Source organism: Crocodylus porosus, unplaced genomic scaffold, assembly GCF_001723895.1.
Source record: "Crocodylus porosus isolate Cpor-Errol unplaced genomic scaffold, CroPor_comp1, whole genome shotgun sequence".
NCBI lineage: Eukaryota > Metazoa > Chordata > Crocodylia > Crocodylidae > Crocodylus > Crocodylus porosus.
Window position 1 is genome coordinate 19458446 of NW_017728912.1, and position 22251 is coordinate 19480696.

At 41.0% G+C, this 22251-nt stretch overlaps 1 protein-coding gene across 1 annotated transcript; it reads right to left on the reverse strand.

Annotated features, from left to right (window-relative positions):
* Positions 1 to 2059: 2059 nt before the first annotated feature.
* Positions 2060 to 22251, reverse strand: LRIT3 (leucine rich repeat, Ig-like and transmembrane domains 3). The gene is made up of 4 exons (XM_019534106.1): positions 21615 to 22251; positions 19927 to 20405; positions 6192 to 6497; positions 2060 to 3333 (listed from the first exon to the last, which is right to left on the reverse strand). Exons 1-4 carry the CDS (start codon positions 21728 to 21730, stop codon positions 2255 to 2257), a joined length of 1980 nt encoding a protein of 659 aa, XP_019389651.1. The 5' UTR covers positions 21731 to 22251; the 3' UTR covers positions 2060 to 2254.

Here is a 22251-nt window from a genome sequence, read left to right on the forward strand (position 1 = left end):
CAGTTTCTAAGCCTTTTCCTGTCCATATACATTTTCACTGTTTATATGTAAGAATTTTTCTCCTACCAAACAATAACCCATTTTTACATTTAAGACAGAAGACTATACCACACTGTAGTTAGAGACGATAATTAAAGGAATACAAAATAATGGCCATGATTTTTAAAATAGATACCTAAAGTTAGGCTTTTAAATCCATGTATAGGCACTTTTTAAGTGGTCTAACAAGAGCTACTGGGCCCCATTACAATCATTGGGAGCCATGGATTCTAAAAACTTCTAAAAATCAGTCTGTATAATAACTTAAACATAACCACTCATCTTTGAAAATCCTTTTTAGTTGGTATATAGAATAAATCTAGCATCCTATGCAAAACACAGAATGAATAACTCTAAGAAAGTGGGAAAATATGACAAGAAACACATAGGCATATAAGAAGCAGAAGGAGACAAGAGCTTTAAAAGACTGCCAGTTAAGTCTTACAAAAACAAACCAACTTTAACTCACCACCTTTTCTACAACTGTGTTTAAAGGTTGGCCAAACCCACTCACAAAATTTCTTCTAAAACTGAAATAGTTTCTTCTAAAAAAAATTCTTCTAAAATTATTCTCAATATTTTTTAGTGTTTGTCCACTCCTTTTCTCTATAAAAAAAGAGATTAATGTGTTTTATAGTGTTTTCTGTGAATTTCTATTCAATTTTATAGACAAAATGATTGAAGGGGAACTTTGAGGTATTTGGGGGAAAAGTGGCCTTTAACAGAACTCACATTTCATCTAGCACAGTGGTCAGATGATTTTCCAGTCTAAAAAATAATTCCAGCCTTCATGTCATGGTGTTCCTGGAGTATAAAGAACAACATAAAAATGAAACCAAGATTCAATATTCATTAAGATATACTGAGACCAACAGAAGGCTCAGAACAGGTAACTCAGCAAGCGGTGGAAGACATCTACATAATCAGAGGTGTGATGCACAGAATGATCATGTCTTCTTCCATCCAGTCTTCCAGAGGGAAGACAAAACTATGCATAAGAATCACAGCCATTACATAAGCACAGTGGATTTTGCCATCCTTGCCTATATTAGTACTTTGTTTTGCAAACAGGTCCAACTGAACCAGTGGGTCTTCTCCTAGGTGAAGGTATCCCTCAACTCAGACAAGGATGGCAAAATAATTATTATATCAAGATTCTCAATTGCTTACAGCAGAAGACAAAAGACACAGAAGAAATTATCTGGGGCTGATTAAAAGGAGACTGTGTTGCACATACCCTGACATCAGTAATTTGAGAACAAAATATCACCCTACTATAGAGCCAGCACATACACCATTATGAGTCCATAAGAGTTTACTATTGACATTAAAAATAGTGAGATCTGGCCCTATTTGTCTGCTACACATATATATTATATTATATTATATTATATTATATTATATTATAACATGACAAATATCATTTGTTGTCACAGAGATTTCTTAAAATTGAGGATTCCAAGTTTATTTCAAGACTGGGCTATTCCAGTAGGGACATACTAAGTATTCTAATGTTTATAAGTAGTCATGTCCCTTACAAAGCCACCTAAAACTTTACCTTAAGATCACAAGGGCAAAAAAGCCTCTTGCAAAAGCCTCCATAATATGTTGCAGGTCAAGTAAAGTCCAGGATCTCTGGATAATTGACTTCAGTCTAAATTAATCCAAGATCACTCCCAGTCCAATACATCATGCAATGTAGTGTTGCACCATAGTTTGAATACAAGATAATGTTAGAGGGAATTATGTGTTTTTAATTAAAGTGGCTACATCTTTGAAAGACGCAAAAACAAAGTTTTAGCTCTATGGCTATAATTTTTCCTTAATACACAATTAAAAAAAAACCATGAATAACATCTGATACATGTGACTTACAGATGTATACATAAAATCAGAAGATAAATATAAATGTTTGAATAAAAAACAGAAAATAACATGATATATTCATATTGTGTTTATCCTTCAAAAATGTTATTACTTTATAATAGAACCCACAGGGTGTTAAATTTATATCTATCTATAGATAGATAGATCTGGAAAGAGAGAAAGAGAGAGAGGCATAATTTCTCCCACCTACCCCAAGAGTTTTTGTTTGATCAGGTGCTATAGCTGTTAGTGGCATTTTGTAACTGACCCAATTTCAGACACACATTTGCAGTTTTAAAATTAGTTCAACAGTTTGTGAATTTTTCATATTGTTCATTGGATACAACAGTCAACAGAAGTACTCAGACCTAGAACCCTCACTTTTGAAGGTCAGCTGGGAATCCATGCTTGATCTAGAACAAAGGAGAAGTCTTTCTGATTCATCAGTGTCCCTTCGGGTCCAGAGCTCTCCTCCTGCACCCACCGAGCGGGGCTTGAGAGAGAGTGTTTCAAATTTGATATAGGTTTCTTTTGCAAGGTCAGCTTCTCTGGAAGCTTTTGGTTTCCTGTGAAGTTTTAGAACTTTATAGAGTAAGAAAAATATCAAAGGTAAAACAATCAAGCATGATGCACTGCTTGCCACCACCGAAATAGAAAACTCAGAACTGCTTTCATCATTTATTCCATCAGTGGAAAAAATAATGCATTGATCTTTTTTAGGTGGGACTCCCTTGGGACAAACACATGCCATATACTGAGTACTAGGCTGCAAACCATCTATTGTGACTTTGTTTTTGCTGGGGTCCGTACTCAAAGGCAGCATGTCTTTCTCACCATACTTTGAATACAGCACTGTCATTGCAGAGTTGCTTGTGGCATTGACAATTTTCCAAGTTAAGGTCACACTTTCATCAGTTTCACTAAACACTCTTAGGTTCTTTACGGTGACATCTTTTTCCTCCAGGGCTGCTGCATTCAGTGAAGTCTCCCCTTTTTTGCTTACATCCCCAGCCTGCGTTTTGGTTCCATTTGTCACTATTGTTGAATTCTTCTTTCCATCAGGCATAGACTTGGATTGTTTTCTGTCAGTTATCTTGGCACTTGTAGGTCTATCAGTGGTAGCCAACATAGTGGTTGTTGATGATGCAGGTAAGGTAGTGGTTGTTTTTTCATGTTCCTGTAGCACTTGCTCCTGCGTCTTGTTTTGCTGTGCTTGCTCCTGCGTATTGTCCGCTTCAAACTTCCTCAAATATTTTAGAGGTGACACAGCTGTGGTTACAACACCAACCACAGTGACAGTAACAGCAGCTTCTGACATTCCTGCTAAATTTTTGGCTTTACATCTGTATTCCCCTGCATCCTTGTATGAAATTCCTGTCAAGCTTATTATGGACCATCTGACACCCTCTCCTGGTGTTTCTTGAATTACTAAAGGAACATAAAATGCATATCATAAAGAATCGTAACAGTAAACTGAGAACAAAGAAAAGGCTATCGCACTACTATATCTACACTTTTGTTATACTGGAAAGGAATCATCTAAATTGCATATATCTCTTTAAAGCATATGAACTGTGCAATTTGCATGATATTATTGAAAAAATAGCTTAGAAAGGTTAAAAAATGCAATTAAACCTTCAAATAAATAATAAGAATACTTCCACCATTCAATTAGATAGAACAAAACAGTATAAATGGATACTTTGTAAAGTTATTTGGGAGCCTGAATAGTATTGCCTTTGAGCTCGAGTCCCATTGATTTTCACTGAGACTGAGGATTTTGCTTACTGAGTCGCTTAGTGCTCTTGAAGATTGTATCCACTAGATTTTGTGCTTAAGTCAAAATGTAACTGCTAACTCCTTGGGGTTAGCAAGAAAAGAATTCCAAGGAAAAACATCATCCTCAGAAATATGTTGCGCTAGAAGCAACTATCTGAGATGACTTGTTGAACTAAATGGAGCATTTATGTAATACAAGAATGATTATGCTCATAACTTAATCCTAGAAACACTGTACGTTACTCAAACAGGAAGTCAAAGTCCAAATGGGCAGTGGAAATCACACTGCCTTCTTTCACCGGATCAGAACAGTCATGTTGCTGGGGTATGGCAAAGAAGCTTTTGCTACCAATGCTGACTCTGTCTCATGGACAGAAAACCTGCTCCAAAACTGTCACTCTAGAATCTTTAACACAAGCCACTTTAAAAATAAAAGGAGAAAAATTAGATCAATAATTAATAAATTGATACCTACTTCCATTATGTAAGATTGTATTTTTAGTATTATAATCATTATTAGAAGCTCATAGAACAAAGAACAGTGACTGTAAATAACAAGCAGTTGTAATGCATTGTACCTTGACCCTAGAGGCTTCAGTGTTCCTGCTCTGTGTGTGTTCAGTACTCAATATTGTGAGCAGCAAGGAATAAGAAGAATAAAAATACACCAGATTTTGTACACAACTCTCCCACCCACCACTCACCTAATCCTGAGCTTCAGTGCTTGAATCTTCTGGTACAATATATACAATCAACAAAATACTTTTCAACTTTTAAAACAAATGACAAAACAAGTTCCATTTCCAGGCGTTCTTAGTCATCATAGATTTTATACAAAAACTTACTCTTGTCTCCCACTTCTAAGCTACTTTATCTCATCCTCTTCCCTGAAGGTAGCTCTTACACACACTGACTCTAGTGCTACCTACTGGCAGCCTCCAATATTACTATTGGAGATAACTGTAGCTATTTATTTCCATTATTATGCTTCCCCTGTTTAAAAGGATTTTAAAGACTTTAAAATTAAAGGTGAAAAAATTTATCAAAATGTAATATGTATAATATATTATGTCATATATAATATGTGTATGTGTATCTGTATACACACACACTAAAGTTTTAATAAGTTTCAGATATCATCTCTTTCATAAACAGCACTTTGTTAATAAGCAAAATTCTCAATGATTACTAAATAATAGGAGTGTGTAAATAATAGGAGCATGCGAAATGGGCCGTATTTGATTCGGATTTGGATTCAACCTGAATTGGGGAGAGTGATTTGATTCATTGATTTGGATCACTGTCCCAATTTGATTTGGCCGAATCCAAATCTGAAGATTTGATGCTGATTTGCAGAATCAGTGATTCGGCCATAGATACAGCTTTAAATGCATTTTATACATACCTCAGGGTACCAGGCATGGTTTGTGAACACTGTGATGGTGTGGTGGGGTGGATGGAGCATCCAACAGAAGCGTGGGGGGCCCCCCGTGTGCTCAGTTATGGACCCAGAGGTGGACTGGAAGTACTCCCGGGTCTGTCACCGAGCGTGCAGGGGGGGCCCTCACACCCCCCCAGCTCAGCAATTGGACACAGGGAGACCCTGGGTGCCCCCTCCCGATTAAGGCGGCACCAGTCACCGAGCTGGGGGTGGGCACAGGAGCCCCCCATTGCACTCCCTGGCAGACCTGAAAGCGAACCGGAAGTGCTTCTCGTCCACTTCCGGGTCTGCTGCTGAGCACACTGGAAGCTCCCCCACCCACCCACACACACACACACTCCTGTGGGATGCTCCATCCGCCCCAGCACCACAACATTCATGAGCCACCGGGTACCTTGAGGTATGTAGAAAAAAACATTTAAAGCTGTGTCTATGTCCAAATAGTCGAATCTTTCTGAATCTCTCCAAATCGATTTGGAGGGTTCCGATTCAATTCAGAGAGATTGAAGGGTCTCCTGATTTGATTTGGATTCAGGGATTTGGCCACCAAATCAGGACAAATTTCCACCAAATCAAATCAGTGACTGAAGCTTCGCACAGCCCTGCTAAATAATGGCAGTGGCAGAAATTATGTCAGACAATCAGTGGCAATAAATGGCATTCATAACAAAACTATTAATTACAATTTTATACAATACAAAGCTTAATAAAAGTTGCTGTTTTTAAATAGTTCAATTATGGCTACACTGGCTTTATTAACTTTTACTTAGTCTCCAAAATAAGCCAAAACTTAAATTGCACCCTTAAGGTCACATTAATTTTTCAATTCTGGGATCCTGATTTTGAACAGTTCTATGAAATTCTGGTTCAGAACATCTCCAGATTGGCTTATCTATTCAGTTATAGTTTAACTCTAATGCACCACTCATGAAATTCTATTCCAAATTACTGGAAACTTCATAATAAGTTCATGTTGCAATTTTTGCACCATTCAAAAAACCATTTCTACGGACAAGTTGTCAATTCTTCTAGACCCCCATATTATTTAGTAAAAATTGTTAAATACCTGTATAGTTCACTGGCAAATTGTCAGACCTGCTCCAGGTAAGCTGTGGTGTTGGGTACCCAGTGGCATCACAGCGTAGCAAAACGTTGCTTCCAAGAGGTGATGTGATTTTTGTTGCTGAAGTCATTATGGATGGTTTAAGACACTGTTCCAGTTCTGCTCTCTGGAACAAGATACCTGCCAAATTCTCAGGTCCACTACATGCCACAAGAGGATCAAGAAGTATAACCAAAGTGTCCATTATTTTGGAAAATTCAATTAACTTTGAAATTCGGCAGTCACAAAACCATGGGTTGTCCTGCAAACCTTAAGCAGAAAAAACACGATTTTATTTTCAGACAATGAGACAAGAATGCATATATGATTATTACCAAACATTAATAGAGAGGATTGTGAGACTCTTTGAAGGTCTTTTATTTATTTGAGGTTTTTTCTCCTTTTTAAACTGTTTTTTTGTTTGGTTTGGTTTGGTTTGGTTTTTTGTAAGAAGGAGAAAAGTTACAACTGCTGTTTAATGTCTGATAAACTAAATACTTTCCCCGCAGTTGCTTGTTGAAAAAATGATAGAAGTTGGTATCTTCTATGCTAAAGCAGGCCAACATATCTTTTTTCTTTTAGGAACAATTACTGGTAATAAAGTGTCAGATAAGGTAGATGGTACAGTATCTCAGCTGCATCTAGCTTTTCATCAGAGCCTTCAGGGTCTGCCTTTCAGACTATACCAACATCTAAGTCTTCATTTTTCCTTCCTCTGCTCTTAGCACTTCATTGAGTATTTATTTATTAGCAGGAATCCCAGTTTTCTGTTTAAAAATTGCAAATTCTCTAATAAAAATCCAATGTTCTCTGAATTAAAACCCCCAAATCTGTGTTTTTCTCCAATTAAAATTAAATGTCATTTTTTATATTTATACATATATACACACACACACACACACGCCATTATAGATAGATAGATATATACACACACAAATTGCCATTATAGATATTATGTGTGTGTGTATCAATTTAATGCAGTTTAATTGATGTTTTTACAATTTTAAAGCAATTTGGAAGCCTACCAATGCCTCAATCATTATAATAAAATAAATTCTAAATACCTATATATTTTGGCATTTGATTTTGGTTTTTTTAATCATGGAAAATCAGAACTCCTCCTGTCACCTTCACTCACCAGGACATAGATCCAGCTATGGCTGTCCCCTCTGCTGCTTTGTGGCACTGAGCAGCCCTGATATGCTGGTGCCCTGCCCCTGCCCATGCCATTGTCCATCAATCCCAAGCCACAGCCCCCTGGCCCTGCCAGTGACCCCACTCCCAACCCACAGCCCTCTACACACAAACCCTCCAAGGCCATGCTCACTCCTGACCTGACGCCCCCTGGCCCCACCAGTGCTCTGCACTCCAGACCCAGACCCACAGGCCCCTGCATCCCTGGTTCCCCTCACTCCCAAGGCACAGCCCCCTCAGCCCTACTGGTGCCCCTCACTCTCAATCCACACCCCTGACCCCCCATCCCTGCCAGGGGAGGGCTCCAGCTGCCCCTGCCCTTGTCCTGCCCAGCCCCTTGCAAACTCACAGGATGGTGGTCTGCAGGGATACAGTGGGGACAGCCTCCAGCATGAGGTGTATGCAGTGCACATCATGCAAACCACAGGCAATGGCTGGGGCACCACACATACTCTACATGAAGCCAAGCACAGCTTCAGCCCCACCGTGCTGCAGGCAGCAGGAGCAGGGTGAGGGGCTCCAGGCCTCATCCTGCCCAGGCCAGAGTGCAGAGGCTTTGACTCGTGTGGGCAGCAGCAGAGCAAGTCTAGCTTTGGCATGGGCTGAAGGAAGGAGGGGAGGCCTGTGCCACCCCGCACCCTAGGTTGGGGCTTCTGCACCATGCCAAGCAGTATAGCCATCCCCCTCCGCCCCCCCATGCCCGGGCTGCATCTCCCAGCTGCTCTACTCCAGCCCCTGCCACTGAAAGCACTGGCACCAGTCCTGGTGCTGCCAGACCAGCCATGTAGCTCCCTGCTGCCCCCAAAGGGCATCCCTACCCCTTTCCACACTGGAGGGGCAGGCACCTCCAGGCAGGCCCTGCTGGCAGTGGTGCAGAGCTGGGCTCACTGGTGGCACCAAGTGGTGCATCAGATCCCTGGCTCTGTCACAGCCCTAGCACCTGGACATCTTCTGGCAGCATCAGCAGGTATCTGTCCCCCTTCACACATCCATCCTCTCCACATACCCCTGCCACACACAAACACATGCCCCACACCCCCCGCCCCCTGGACAGTCCCCAAGCCCTGGCCCCCAACCCCTGCTCCTGATAGATTTATCTGCATCCAGCTGCCAGGGCTGTTACCTCCACCCTGCCTTGTTATATTACTGGCCATGTGCATGCACACACGCACGTGCACATGGTACTCCCTGCCTCCATTCACCCGCCCCATGGTCCCCCTAGCCCCAAGCAACTCCTTGCAGACTGGAAGGCTGCCAGCCTACAAGAGGAATTCCATGTTTTCCTACATTTTTCATCTTTAATGGGGAAAATGCTTGGTTTTCTCAAATTAGGAAATCCTCTTTTTTCCACATAAAATGGAAAATCCAGATCCCTGTTTATTAGATTTAAGGCTGAAGTTACACATTACACTTAGACTATACTAGGGGCAATTAAAATATGAACATTCAAACTTTAAGGCTTGTTAACTTCTGCTAAGTTCCCTTTTTGTATCTCAAAGGTGTGCCATTTCAGGCAAAGGTTAACTCTGACCATGCCTGTGTTTAATCAGGGGTGGGCAAAATGTAGCCCGGGGGCTGGATGCAGCCCACCAGGCCATTCTATCTAGCTTGCGGGGCCCTTAAATTTAGAAAATTAATATTAACCTGCCCTGGGCTGCCTGTCATTCGGCCCTTGATGGCTTGCCGAAACTCAGTAAGCAGCCCTCTGCCCAAAATAATTGCCTACCCCTGTGTTAAGGTAACTTCAGTCTTCTCCACAGAGATAAAATGAGCAGTTTTCAGTTTCTTGGGATGTACCACTGTCGCAGGGCTCTTAGGTGTCCTGCGACTGGGAGGAGAAAAGGCTCAGGAGAGGCCCCTAGCAGCAGAAAAGGGGAACCACAACTGCCAGTCTCTAAGACTGTGCCAGTGCGGGTTGCTAGGGCGACCGGGGAAACCTGGAGCCAGGAAGGGGCGGAGCTTAGCCCTTCTTAAGCCCAGGCAGAAGGCCAGGAGTTCAGTTCCCTTCTGGCAGCCACAGGAGCAGGAGATCTGTGGCAGAGCTGAGCGGCCTGAGTTGGTGGTTGCAGTCTTACCTTGCTGACCGGCTGTGATGATGCTGGGGATGAGAACACCCTAAAGGGAGGTATGGTTGGGAGCCCTAGAGGGGGCTTGGAGTTTACATTATGAGCAGGGAGGCTCTGTGTTGTTTGTGTTGTGGCCAGCTGGCTGACTCTTTTACTTATGGTTATACCAGAGGACCGGGTGAGGCTGTAGGGGTGTGAGGAGGCCTCACAGGAGCTCCCCAGTAATCTGGGGGTTCCTGGTGCCCAGAGGGCACAGCCAATGGTGCCAAAGAGGGCACAGCTTTGTTTGGGAGGCACATTGGCCCAGCCCCTGAGTTAGGGGGCAGTGGAGAGCCCCGACTAGGGGGCGCGAGGAAACCCAGAGTTAGGGGGCCGTGAAGAGCCCCGAAGAGGGGGTGCGAGGAGCCCCTGAATTAAGAGGTAGCGAAGAGCCCCGGCGCTGAGGGGCAGTGAGGAGCTCAGAGTGAGGGGGCAGTGAGGGACCCCAGGAGTGAGAAGGGGCATCGAAGAGCCCTGAGGGCAAGCAAAGGGCTGGGACCTAGTACCATGGCCCTAGTGAGAGCATTCCAGTACCATCTGCAAGGCTTGGGCTGCGGTGCAGGGGAGGAAAAGGAGCCACAGACAGCGCCCCCTGCCATCAGGGCGTGTACAAATGGGCATCTTCCCACTAAGTTTCATCATTCTTCACTTATAAACAAGATCAAGACGTGGCAAACGAGAATCGGCGGGCGGTGGGCCCATTGCAGGAGTCCGGAGTTGCACGCGTGGAGAGACTCCAAAAACGAGACTCCTCTTCCCCACCCAGAGCTAGGCTGGAGCCCAGGTGTCCCAGTTCTTAGCTATGCCCCTGCTTCCTAGTCCTCTTCTGGCAAGTCAGAGCTGTGCAGGCAAGAAGAGTTATTAACCCTTAATGTGTGACTACTCACAGCACTTTCTAAATTTAACACTGCTTAACATTCCACATATTTAGTATGATCAAAGAGTAACTTGTAATTTCACCCTTAGTTTGACATGGCTTCCTTCCCGAAAAAAGGCTCATGGCAATTTACGAAAGGTAAATAACTTATTAAAGCAGATAAAATATTAAATATGGTAGGCAAGGGATATAACTGACTCATGAAACAATGCTCCAACTCAACCTGCCCAAATAAAAAGACGTGTGGTTCTTCCAGAAGATGTCTTGGCTTCTGGCTACCCACAAGGGGGACAGAATTCAAGATCAGGGAAGCTACTACCAAGAACAACCTCCTGTGGTTTCACCAAGTGAACTTGGCACAGTGATGGTGCTTGCAGGCACTAGTTCTCAGCTGACATTAGGAATCACTAATGTTCCTTTAGTGGAACATTAAAGAGAAGGCAATCCCCGAGGAATGTAGGATCCAGATCTTTTGCAGTTTCCAGACTATGCAGTTTTCTAGTTTGTTCTTTTCCTGCCATGCACTTTTTTCAGTGCTTTGAACCATCATTGGAAAGGGTTGGGATTTTAAATCAATGAAGTTTAGATTTGGACCTAAATTTTCCCAGTGTTCTGGGATTTTCAGATCCAGGATTTTACTTCAATGTTTTAAAAACAATTTTGGAGAAAGGAGAAAAGTCATAAATATAAAGAGCCCTGACCCTCTCCATTTGACAATACAGTATTTGCATTTTATTCTAATGACTGAGGGGACTTATTTTACTTGGTAAATTTGTTTTTAGCTGAATCACAATGAACACTGTATACTAGCACAAGACCAGATCCTCAGCTGGTATAAACCAGCACCATTCTAATGACTTTGTACCAGCCAGCGGGTATGACCAATCCAATATTGTAGTCATGCTTTTAAATATTTTCTGGTTTTACTTTAGGTGTTTGCATACATCACATCATCAACAGTTCATTTCTTTCAAATAACAACAGTAGATAGATCTATTCCAATCTGAGATATGAACCTGGACATCAATACTCTGATAATAAGTAAGTTAGAAATGCATAGACATAAATAAAGCTGAAACTTTGCAGGGAGGGTCTGCATATATTGGATATGTTGATTTGTTTACCAAAGAAATTATAATAATTAAATCCAGCTGGAAAGAGAAAGAAAAATAAGGCTGAAATAAATGTTGGTTGTACCTCACGATGCAAAACAATACTTTTGCTTTAGGAATAATTAAAGGTTGAAAATTATTCTATTGTAATAACACTTAATTTTCCCATTTTTAGTATTTAATGTGTTTCTAATCTCTTCATAATGTTAGGGAAAAAACACTTTCAAATCTATTCACTAATTATTGCCCACAAGAACAGCACTATGTGAATCCAAGAAAGCTGGTTCAACTACGGTATTCAAAGAAGTCACCAATATTTTTGCATATGCATGCAGCTCACCAGTTATCAGGCTGTATGAGATATTTAGGACTTTATTGCAAGTTAAACAGAATGGTAATATCAACAAGTTTTTGCTAATGCAGGTGCCCTTTTCAGCTGTGTCCTTGAGATAGGCTAAAACACTGGTCATCTCTATCTCACACTATTTTTGGCATGTGTGTATTTCCATCATACATAAAATTAAAAACTTAATAGCCTTCCCCTTCAGACTGATAGCATACCAGTGTCCCAAAGCCCATTCATCATGAAAAATTAATGTTGGTGGTTCCAAGTACCGTGCCCATATATATTCAGTGAAAAGATGTTGGGAATAGCATTCAGGTGAACATAATGAGAGTATAACTGATTTACTTACCAACTTTTAAAAAAACAACAACTAAATTTCTCATCTTTTGAAATACTTTTGTATTGTTGACTCTGGACAGTTTTAACTCTTTAAGTATTTAACCACATTAAACAGAATCTTATTTATAGAATAGAAATAGAAATGTGTGAATTCTGCAAAGTCTTATTCATGGGAGCAGTTCATCAAAAGAATTCAATAGAGCTCTTCATGTCAATAACTATTGGCAGGGTCAGGCCCTTCAATTATTCATTACCATAACTGAGTGAACAAAATTAATCTATAGCTGCACACACACACAAAAATTGTTCTAATGAAAACTATGTTAAGAGAAAGTTAAGGTTGCAGAATTAACCGCTTAAGAGTCAGGTGCTCCTACTGTTAAGGCTCCACGTATACATGAGCTTCTTAACACAAATTCATTCCTTACAAATCTGTCTGTGACTAGGATAATACTTCTTACTAGGTCAATGAAGTGTGTGACATATTAATGCCACTCAGTAGAGGGTGGGGGTGGGGACCACATACACACCCAACATCCTACTTGCAAATCAGGTCAGTGCTATATTTTTATGTACAGAGAATTAATTTTATATTATCTGCTTAATGTCCCCAGCCCCTTTGCATGTTCTGAAGGACACCTACCAAGAGTCATGGCAAGACTGTCAATTAAACCAATTTAGGTTTGCCTACCAGATGCTTTCTACTGAATTATCAGCTCCTACAACATTCAGAAAGGCAAGTATTCCAGACTGAGAGAAGAAACAATGTTTCTCCTGATGGAATGTCCCATCGTTTTACTTGAATTCTGAGATATTTTCTTCCCATATAAAATGGTCAATGGTGTTAGATCAGGGGTGTCAAAGATACAGCCTGCAGGCTGGATTTGGCCCATGGAGCCCTATGATCCAGGCCACAGTGCTGCCTGCGACTGGCCCCATGTGCCACATGCTGCATGAGCCATATCTTTGACACTTGTGTATTAGACACACAAAAAGAAAGAACTTCATGAAATGAGCTGTAATAGCACAAAGCCAAGAATTTTGGGAATGTGTTGTTTCAGTTGCATTTTTTTTTGTATCAGGACTATTTCTTTCTCTGTTTTATAATGATGTGACCCCTAGCAGTCATTGCAAAATTCTTTACCAGCATAAGAGATGTAAACTTGAAGATGTATGCTAATCAACAAGAATGCATTTAAACTATTCTTAATAACCTGTTGAACTCACTATGACCAGAGATGACTAATACCACTTAAAAAGATGGGTTTGGTCCTTCTCTGCAGTACTGCAGCCTAACCAATCATTCCCCATACAGAAATTCCCAATCATCCCCCATACATTTCAAATGTATCATTCCCCATACATTTATTTGAGAGTCCAAAGAAGAGGCACCCATGTGATCAGGGACTTAAAAGGCAAGCCATATGAGGAAAGGCTGAGGGATCTAGGACTCTTCATCCTGAGGGAAAAAAGGCTGAGAGGGGACCTGGTAGTAGCTTACCACTACACTAGGGGAGTACATCAAGGGCTCAGTGAATAACTGTTCACCAGGGCACCTGAGGGGAAAATCAGTAAATGGCCAAAAACTCCTGGAAGATTGCTTCAGGCTCAACATTAGGAAAAACTTCTTCACAGTCAGGGTGTCCAGACTCTGGAATAAGCTCCCTACAGAGGTGGTACAATCACGTACCCTGGAAATCTTCAAGAGGAGACTAGACAGTCACCTCACTGGGGTCACCTGACCCATAGTTATCTTTCCTGCTTCGTGCAGGCAGCTAGACCCAATGATCTTCCAAGGTCTCTTCTGGCCTTACAATCTATGAATCTATTAATGTTCTGTATTTGTGCATACAATTATTCTGTTCACAGTACAGGACTTTGCACTTGTCCTTGCTGAACTTCCCTAAATAGCAGGATTTCTTATTGTTCCTCCCTCCTGAAATCCTAGTTTACCCAAGTCATTTTGGATCCTAGCTTCACATTCCAGAGTGTCTGTAACTCCACCCAACTGTAACTCATTCACAAACTTGCTAAGTGTGCATTCAGTCACATCATCTAAATCATTAATGAAGATATATAATGAACTTAAATCAATGTACTAGTCATGTGTCTGTTCCCCTAGTCAACTAATCCCAGGGTAACCATTTGCTTAATAAAAATAAGTTTTCCCACCTCTTATCACTTGGACACTGTAATAGAACCTACCACAGAGAGCCAGCTTAGGACTAATGGCTATGTGTGAATTCCTTACTATAGAGAAACCTTCACACCTTTACCTTGGTGTGAAATCTGGGGTAAATTACTCAACAGTAATTGTGTGGTGTAGTATGCCTGTACCTTGAGAATGAGATGTCCATGACATGAAGAGTTTACAATCCAAATGAACCAAAAAATAAAATGAGTAACTTAGAAGGGAAAGGGAATCAAAGGTGATGTTAGCAGTAGCAAGATCCCATCGTTATTTAAGATGAACTTGAGCCCAGCTTTGTTAGCTGCAGGTCACTTGGAAGCATTGGTTTTGATAAAACCCAAGACCTTGCACTCTCCCTTTCACATTAAACATACTGAAAATGGGGACAGATAGCTCTTTGAAATCCAGCCACTTCCCCTTCTCCTTTAAGCATAGCTGCTAATGGACTGTCTGGAGTGAGGTTCATATGTACAACACAAGTCAGTCCAAGTGTCTCTTCTTTGCTCCCATGGCACTCAGTTCAGTTTCAGGTGGCAGAAAGGGTGCCTGCACTGCAACATGTTACCTAGGACATTAGTGGAATCACTGTCAAACCTACAAGTTGTGAAGAAGCCAAACAAATATTGGTCAGGGTGGTATACTTGATCCTGCCTCAAAACTGTCAGAATGGTCTAGAAATCCCTTCCACCCTGAATTTCTACAAGTCTATTCTTCACTCTTGGGTACGGAAAAAGGCCACATTGAGCAGTTTCTCTTTAGTTCCCTATCCCAATCCCCAACACCTCAGTAAGCAAAAGAAGTTCACTGGAGTTGTGCTTTACACACCTTGTCATCCTCACACCTACCAAGTAGTAATTACCCAACGTCATGGATATGAGGGGAATGCTAAAGCAATAGGTCTGAAAGACTGCACCTAGGTATCATGGTGGAAGAAGTAATAAATGCTACTACTGAACTTTAATAGGGAGGGGCGTATGATCCTCTTATGGAACTATAACAGCCCAACAGTACTTTTTAACCTTCAGAGGAAGAGGATATGTTCTTGTTCAGATTTATGATATATTGCATAACAATCCTAACTTGTCAACATTGTGATATACTCAAGATAAATGGATAAATGGCAGTGAACAGAAACTAAGTCAGTCATTTGCAGTTAAATTAAGTGAAGTTAAGTTAGTGACTGTATATTCTACAAAGAAATCACCTATTTACTTTCAGGGTGCTTTCACTCTTGCATACAAATCTTTATTATCTGCAACCTTCTCTTCTTTGGAAGTCGTCACACAGTCATGGAACTATGACATAATTGGAATAACAGAGACTTGGTGAGCTAGCTTGCATGACTGGAGCACAATATTTTTTTGGCTTCACAACCTGTAGGTTTGACAGGGATTCCACTAATGTCCTAAGTAACCTGTTCCCACAAGATAGGTATAAACTGTTCAGGAAAGACAGGCAGGGGAGAAGAAGAAAAGGAGTCATGCTTTGTATTAAAGAGCTGTATGCTTACTCAAAGCTCCAGTATGAAACTGGAAACAGGCCTGTTGATACTCTGTGAGTTAAGGTCAGAGGAGAGAGCAACAAGGGTGATGTTATGGTGGATGTCTGGTATAGACCACCACACCAGGAGGCAGTGGTAGATAAGGCTTTCTCCAAATAACTAGCAGAATTTTTCCAATAAAAGGCCCTGGTTCTCAGGGGAACTTCAATCACCCTGACCTCCGCTAGGACAGCAATGCAGCTGTGCAAAGACAATCCAGGACATTTTTGGAGAGTGTCAGGGTCAACTTCCTGGTGCAAGTGCTGGAGAGGCCAGCTAGGGACTGTGCTTCCCTCACAAACAGGGAAGAATTGGTGGGAAATGTAGTAGTGGATGGTAACTTAGACAGCAGCGACCATGAGATGATTGAGTTCAGGATCCCAAGGAAAGGAAGGAGAGCAGCACAGTACTGCTGGACCTCAGAAAAGCAGACTTGAACTCACTAAAGAAACTCATGGTCAGGATCCCCTGGAAAGCCAGTCTGATGGGGGGAGAGGAGTCCAGGAGAGCCGGCTGTACTTTAAAGAAACCTTACTGAGGACACAGGAACAAACCATCCCACAATGCAGGAACACTTGCAAGTATGGCAGATGACCAGCTTGGCTTACCTGGGAACACTTCAGTAAGCTAAAACACAAAAAGGAAGATTATAAGTGGAAACTTGGACAAACAACTAAGGAAGAGATAAAAGTATTGCTCGGAGGCTCGTGCATGCAGGGATGAAGTCAGGAAAGCCAAAGTACATCTGGAGTTGCAGCTAACAAGAGATGTGAGGGGTAACAAGAAGGGTTCCTACAAGTATGACAACAACAAGAGGAGGATCGGAGAAAGTGTGGGTCCTTTACTAAATGGGAGAGACAACCTAGTGACAGAGGATGGAGAAACAGCTGAAGTACTCAATGCCTGAGTGCTAAGAGAGTTGGCCAGTGTGTTTGCAGAGCTTCTGGCCATGATCTTTGAAAACGCTTGGTAATTGGGGGAGGTCCCAGACCATTGGAAAACAGCAAATATAGTACCCATCTTTAAGAAAGGGAAGAAGAAACATCCAGGGAATTATAGACCAGTCAGCCTCACCTCAGTCCCTAGAAAAATCATGAAGCAGGTCCTCCTCAAGGAATTAATTTCTAAGCACCCAAATGAGAATGTGATTGGAAACAGTCAGCATACATTCACCAAGGACAAGTCATGCCTGACCAACCTGATTGCCTTCTATGGCAAGATGACTGGTTCTGAGGAGGCAGAGAGGCCAGTGCATGTGGTATAGCTTGACTTTACAAGGCTTTTGATATGGTCTCGCCACAACAGTCTTGCAAGCAAGCTAAGGAAGTCTGGGTTCGATGAATGGACTGTAAGGTGGATAGAAAACTTGCTGTATCATTGGGTTTAGAAGATAGTAGTCAATGGCTCGAAGTCTAGTTGGCAACCGGTATCAAGTGGAGTGTCCCGGGGTCAGTCCTGGGGCCAGTTTTGTTCAGTATCTTCATAAATGACCTGGAAGATGAGATGAAGTGCACCCTCAGCAAGTTTGCAGGTGACATGAAGTTGAGGATAGTAGTAGATGCACTGGAGGGTAGGACTCAGAGAGACCTAGACACATTGGAGGATTTAACCAAAAGGAATCTCATGAGGTTCAGTAAGGACAAGAGCAAAGTCCTGCACTTAGGACAGAACAATCCCATGCACCAGTACAGGCGGGGGACTGACTGGTTATGTAGCAGCTCTGCAGAAAAGGACTTTGGGATTACTGTGGGCTAAATATGAGCCAATAGTGTATTCTTGTTGCAAAGAAGGCCAGCGGCATACTGGGCTGCACTGGTAGGAACTTTGCCAGCAGAATGAAGTAAGTGATTCTGCCCCTCTATTTGGCACCGGTAAGGCCACTTCTGGAGTACTGTGTCCAGTTTTGGGCCCCCCCGCTCCAGAAAGGATGTGGACAAACTGAAGAGAGTCCAGCAGGGGGCAACTAAAATGGGGAAGGGGCTGGGATACATGACTTAAAAGAAGAGACTGAGGGAACTGGGCTTATTCAGTTTGCCAAAGTGCAGACTGGGGGAAAGGCGGCAGTTAATAGCAGCCTTCAACTACCTGATGTGTGGCTACAAATAGGATGGAGCTAGACTGTTCTCAGTGGTGGCAGATGACAGAACAAGGAGCAATGGTGTCAGGTTGCAGTGAGGGAAGTTTAGGTTAGATATTATGAAAACCCTTCTCACTAGAAAATTAGCAAAACACTGGAGCAGGTTACCCAGAGAGGTTGTGGACCCTCCATCCTTGGAGGTTTTCAAGACCTGGCTAGACAAAGCCTGGGCTGGGATGATCTTAGTTTGGGATGGTCCTGCTTTGAGCAGGCGGTTAGACTAGATGAGCTCCTGAGGCCCCATCCAACCCTACTATTCTTTGATTCTATGATGCTATGAAATACTAATGCATTACTACAAATGGTGGTAGAATATTCTGGTCTTCAAATGTTAATACTAAAAATATATAAAATTAGTATATATTTTATTTTATATTATTATATTAAAATTAGTATATATTTGCCAGCAGCAATCAGCATTGTACAAGTAGATGATTTACATTTTTAATATGGATCAACCATTTTATATTATTTTTTTCCATTTGTAAAACAGTATTTTGCATATTTTACCACCTTTTACCCTGAGTAATCATTGTATCAAAGTAATAAGTGCTATAAATATGCAAAATGTCTAGGGATCTCTAATATCCATGGCCTCAGTCCAACATATTCTTATTTATGCAAGCAATTTATTGAGTCTATTCATATGTATATGTGTTTGTGCTCATGTTGCTTATATAAGCTGTAATTCAGTTGTGAATTGTTAACCTGAATATGAGTCTGTAGGATCAGACCAGTCGTGGAACGCAGTAGCTAAATACAACATTACAGAATGATTTTAAAATAGGAAATTAAAAAGGCTCTTTTCAATTACAAGTATAAAGCAAGGATTCCTAAACTGTGATGTATAATGATGCACAGCACTCTTGGTAGTTGTTTGTGGAGAGCTGTTCTCATGATAAAAGTTCTACCTTAATTCCAGCAGCATTAAAAAGACAACTAAAGGTATATAAATACATAGAAAGATAGTATCAGGAAAGAAAACAATTAGCATTGTTGCTGCAGGGGTATTCTACAGTTGCTAGTGGGAAGAGAGGTACCACAAGACTTGAAACGGGAGGAGTTAGGTGCAGTGAAAAGTAAGAGAAAGTTAAGGTTGCAGCTCTTACAGCATTCAGAAAGGCCACAGGACCCTCACTCTAAGATGGGTCTAGATTACGTAAACGTTCAGGAACTGCTACTGGACATTATAGATCAGCAGAATATAATTATGCAAAATAGAAGTTGGTCCCATTAGCCTTATTGTTATGAAAAGTATCTTGGGAACTTAAGAAATCCAGCTGATGGACGTTACACCAGTGTAAGAGCAGCATAAAAGAAGAATCAGGCACTCAAAGTTCAGGACATTGGCTTAGTGTGCCATCTGGAAGACAACTCCTCCCAGCCCCTGGTCATCCTGCAGGGACCCTCATAAAAGAGGGAAAAGTACCCTCTACAGAGGCCCTGATACTACATATCACACTATTTCCATGCAGGTATTCCACTGAAATACTCATCAAAGCTGCCACTACTTCGGGTGAAAGTGAAATCACCTGAAGTGGTATGATGCATAAAGCTACACCAAGTACAATGACAAGGGAAATCTCATTATAAATATTTTTAAAGGCCTTAATGATACTACAGAAGTTTGTAATACTGTTGAAGATTATTTACATTGTAGAGTGTACCAATATTTATCTAGCTTTTTTATCTAGAGATAAATACACTTTGTAGAGGCTAAATTGACACTATAGCTGATTGATAGAATAAATGGTTTGCCCAAGACCACAAAGCAGGCCAGCAGGATTAGAATTGAGATCTCCTGACTTCTAGCCAAGTGTCCTGCTGGTTACAGAACACAACATGCTCATGAGCTTACCTATAATGATTCTCTGTGTTGCAAAACTCTCTATGTTCTTGGATGGTGCTGTTTCTGAGAAAGGGGGCCAGACATCCATTAGGTCTGATGGCAAAGTGGTTAGCTTGTTGCTGGATATGTCCAAGTAGGTGAGGTTTTTCAGGTACCTACCAGCCTCAGCTGGAATGCTTGTAAGTTTGTTGTTATGTAAGTCAAGGATCCGTAAGTTGGGCATCTCAGCCAGAGATTCCCAAGGAAAACTCGACAGCAAATTACCGTCCAGACGTAACTCATGCAGCTGTTTCAAATTATAAAAACTGCTGACATCAATATTAGCTACACAGTTATAGGTTACCCACAGGTATTTGAGGTCCACCAGATAATAAAAGGCTTCTGTTGGGATCCTTCGTACAACAGTTTTTTCTACTCGAAGCTTTACAGTATCCACAGGAACATTCACAGGGATCTCAAACATATCCGGGTCATTACAAAGCACAGACCTAGCACCAAACAAAAAGAGATCTGTATTGCATTATCAGAAACTTACATTTCAAATATAAAAGTAAACGTTAATATTTCTCACCACTAGAACTTCCACAAGAAGATCAGTTATAATAACATCCTCTGTGTGAAAGGGTTACAGAGATAAGACTTGGACTTTCATTCTGAAGTATAAATGAACATAAAATATCAATGAACATAAAACAATGGTGATGCCACATGAACTCCAGACTCCAGACTCAGATTCAAGATACTGTATATATATTGGTGGAGTTTTACTTGTTGAAGCAGGTTGAAGATTACAGAAAAATGTCCAAATCATTTAACTTAGTAATTAAAATTAGGCTTCCAAATCCACAGCTAGGCACCTATGTAGAAGTGACCTAATTTTCAGGGATCCTGAGCCATTTTCCACCCACACTAACTTGGTAGAGCTGAGCTTTCTAGGACCTCTGAGAACCAAGACATTTTCATTTTAAGTGCCTATGTATGGAAGCTTTAAGAGTTTTCTGTGTCAGGTTTGAAAGTTTTGCCCAATCATCTTGCCTTTCATTTTCTCCCAATATTTTCCATATAGATTTTGATTTAAAGAAGAATATTCTACATCCATTTTCCTTTCTTCTCACCAGAACATTGTCCCAGATATGCTGCAAGTATAAAACCAGTTGAAATTATAACTCCCAAAATGAGCAATAGCACAGTGCCCAGAGCATCTGGGACAAAGTGTTTCTGGGAGACGAAGTGTTCATTTATCACCCAACAACATAACTTTTTCTACTGGCAAACAATGAGGTTTGAGGTTTATTCCAGATTAAAAGAAATTATTGCATTTATTTAAAATGGGATTCCCTTGCCATGGACAACTGGTTTTACAAATAAAGTGTACAAGGAAATAACAGTATTAATTGGAGCAAATTAGAGTGTAATAAGGAGTTTCTTTGTGAAAAAATTGCAGATTTAAATGTGACCAGCTGCTAAATGTAAAACCAATGAGACAAGACAGCAATGTTATCTATTATTAACATTCAGGCACACTGTTTACTGTGTAACAGTGTTGTTAAAAAACGTCTTTGTATTGCTAAAATGCATACATGCTAACAAACATATGCTACACAATTTGCAATGACCATTTGCAAAGGGTGTTAATCTAACACTTACTAGACATCTTTTCTTAAATTACAATGCAGAATGGTAATAAAAAAGCATACCTTGTTCCAGTGCCATCACTTCTGCCACGGTAAATGCAAGTGCATTGTGAAGGACAAAAACTGTACACTTCTTCAAAAAAACTAATCATGAGGTATAGAAAGGTCAACAGATACATGACTTCCTCCCACCAAAATGGATTTGAATAAAATCTAAAAACTTTTATTTCCAGACATTCATGTGCTGTATGCTATTGTGAATGCAGAGCTCCATTTAGTAATAGCAGATTACAGCAGATTAACTGAGATCTGTGGTTACTTAACCTTCAAAGGTATCCTGCAAGGGATCAAGTTGAACCAGCTTGTTTTACATTATGTCAAAGGAACACATTCTTGTTAAAATTATATCTATCATATAATCAAGACTATTTTAACATTCAAATATACTCAACATAGATTTAATATACAGTGAGATATTGTTTTCCTTCTAAGAATTGTACGGTTTCAGTTAATGCCTGCAAAGCACTCCAATATCCTATAAGGCAATGTTTAATAGAAAATTCAGCATATCAAGATAGCACTAAACAACATATTCACAAGGGGCACATCAGGTACAGCAGGTGCACACATGGTACAGGAAGTACCCTTGCTTAAAGGTTAAAAGTGCAAAATTAATAGCAAGACTGCAGTAGGATTTAGA

Coding starts and splice junctions, on each gene's coding strand:
- LRIT3 (XM_019534106.1), bottom strand. CDS start 21,730: ATGTATCTGTTGACCTTTCTATACCTCATGATTAGTTTTTTTGAAGAA. Junction 20,406..21,614: donor AGTGATGGCACTGGAACAAG/GTATGCTTTTTT, acceptor GTTTGGTGCTAG/GTCTGTGCTTTGTAATGACC. Junction 6,498..19,926: donor AACACAGAGAATCATTATAG/GTAAGCTCATGA, acceptor TTTCTGCTTAAG/GTTTGCAGGACAACCCATGG.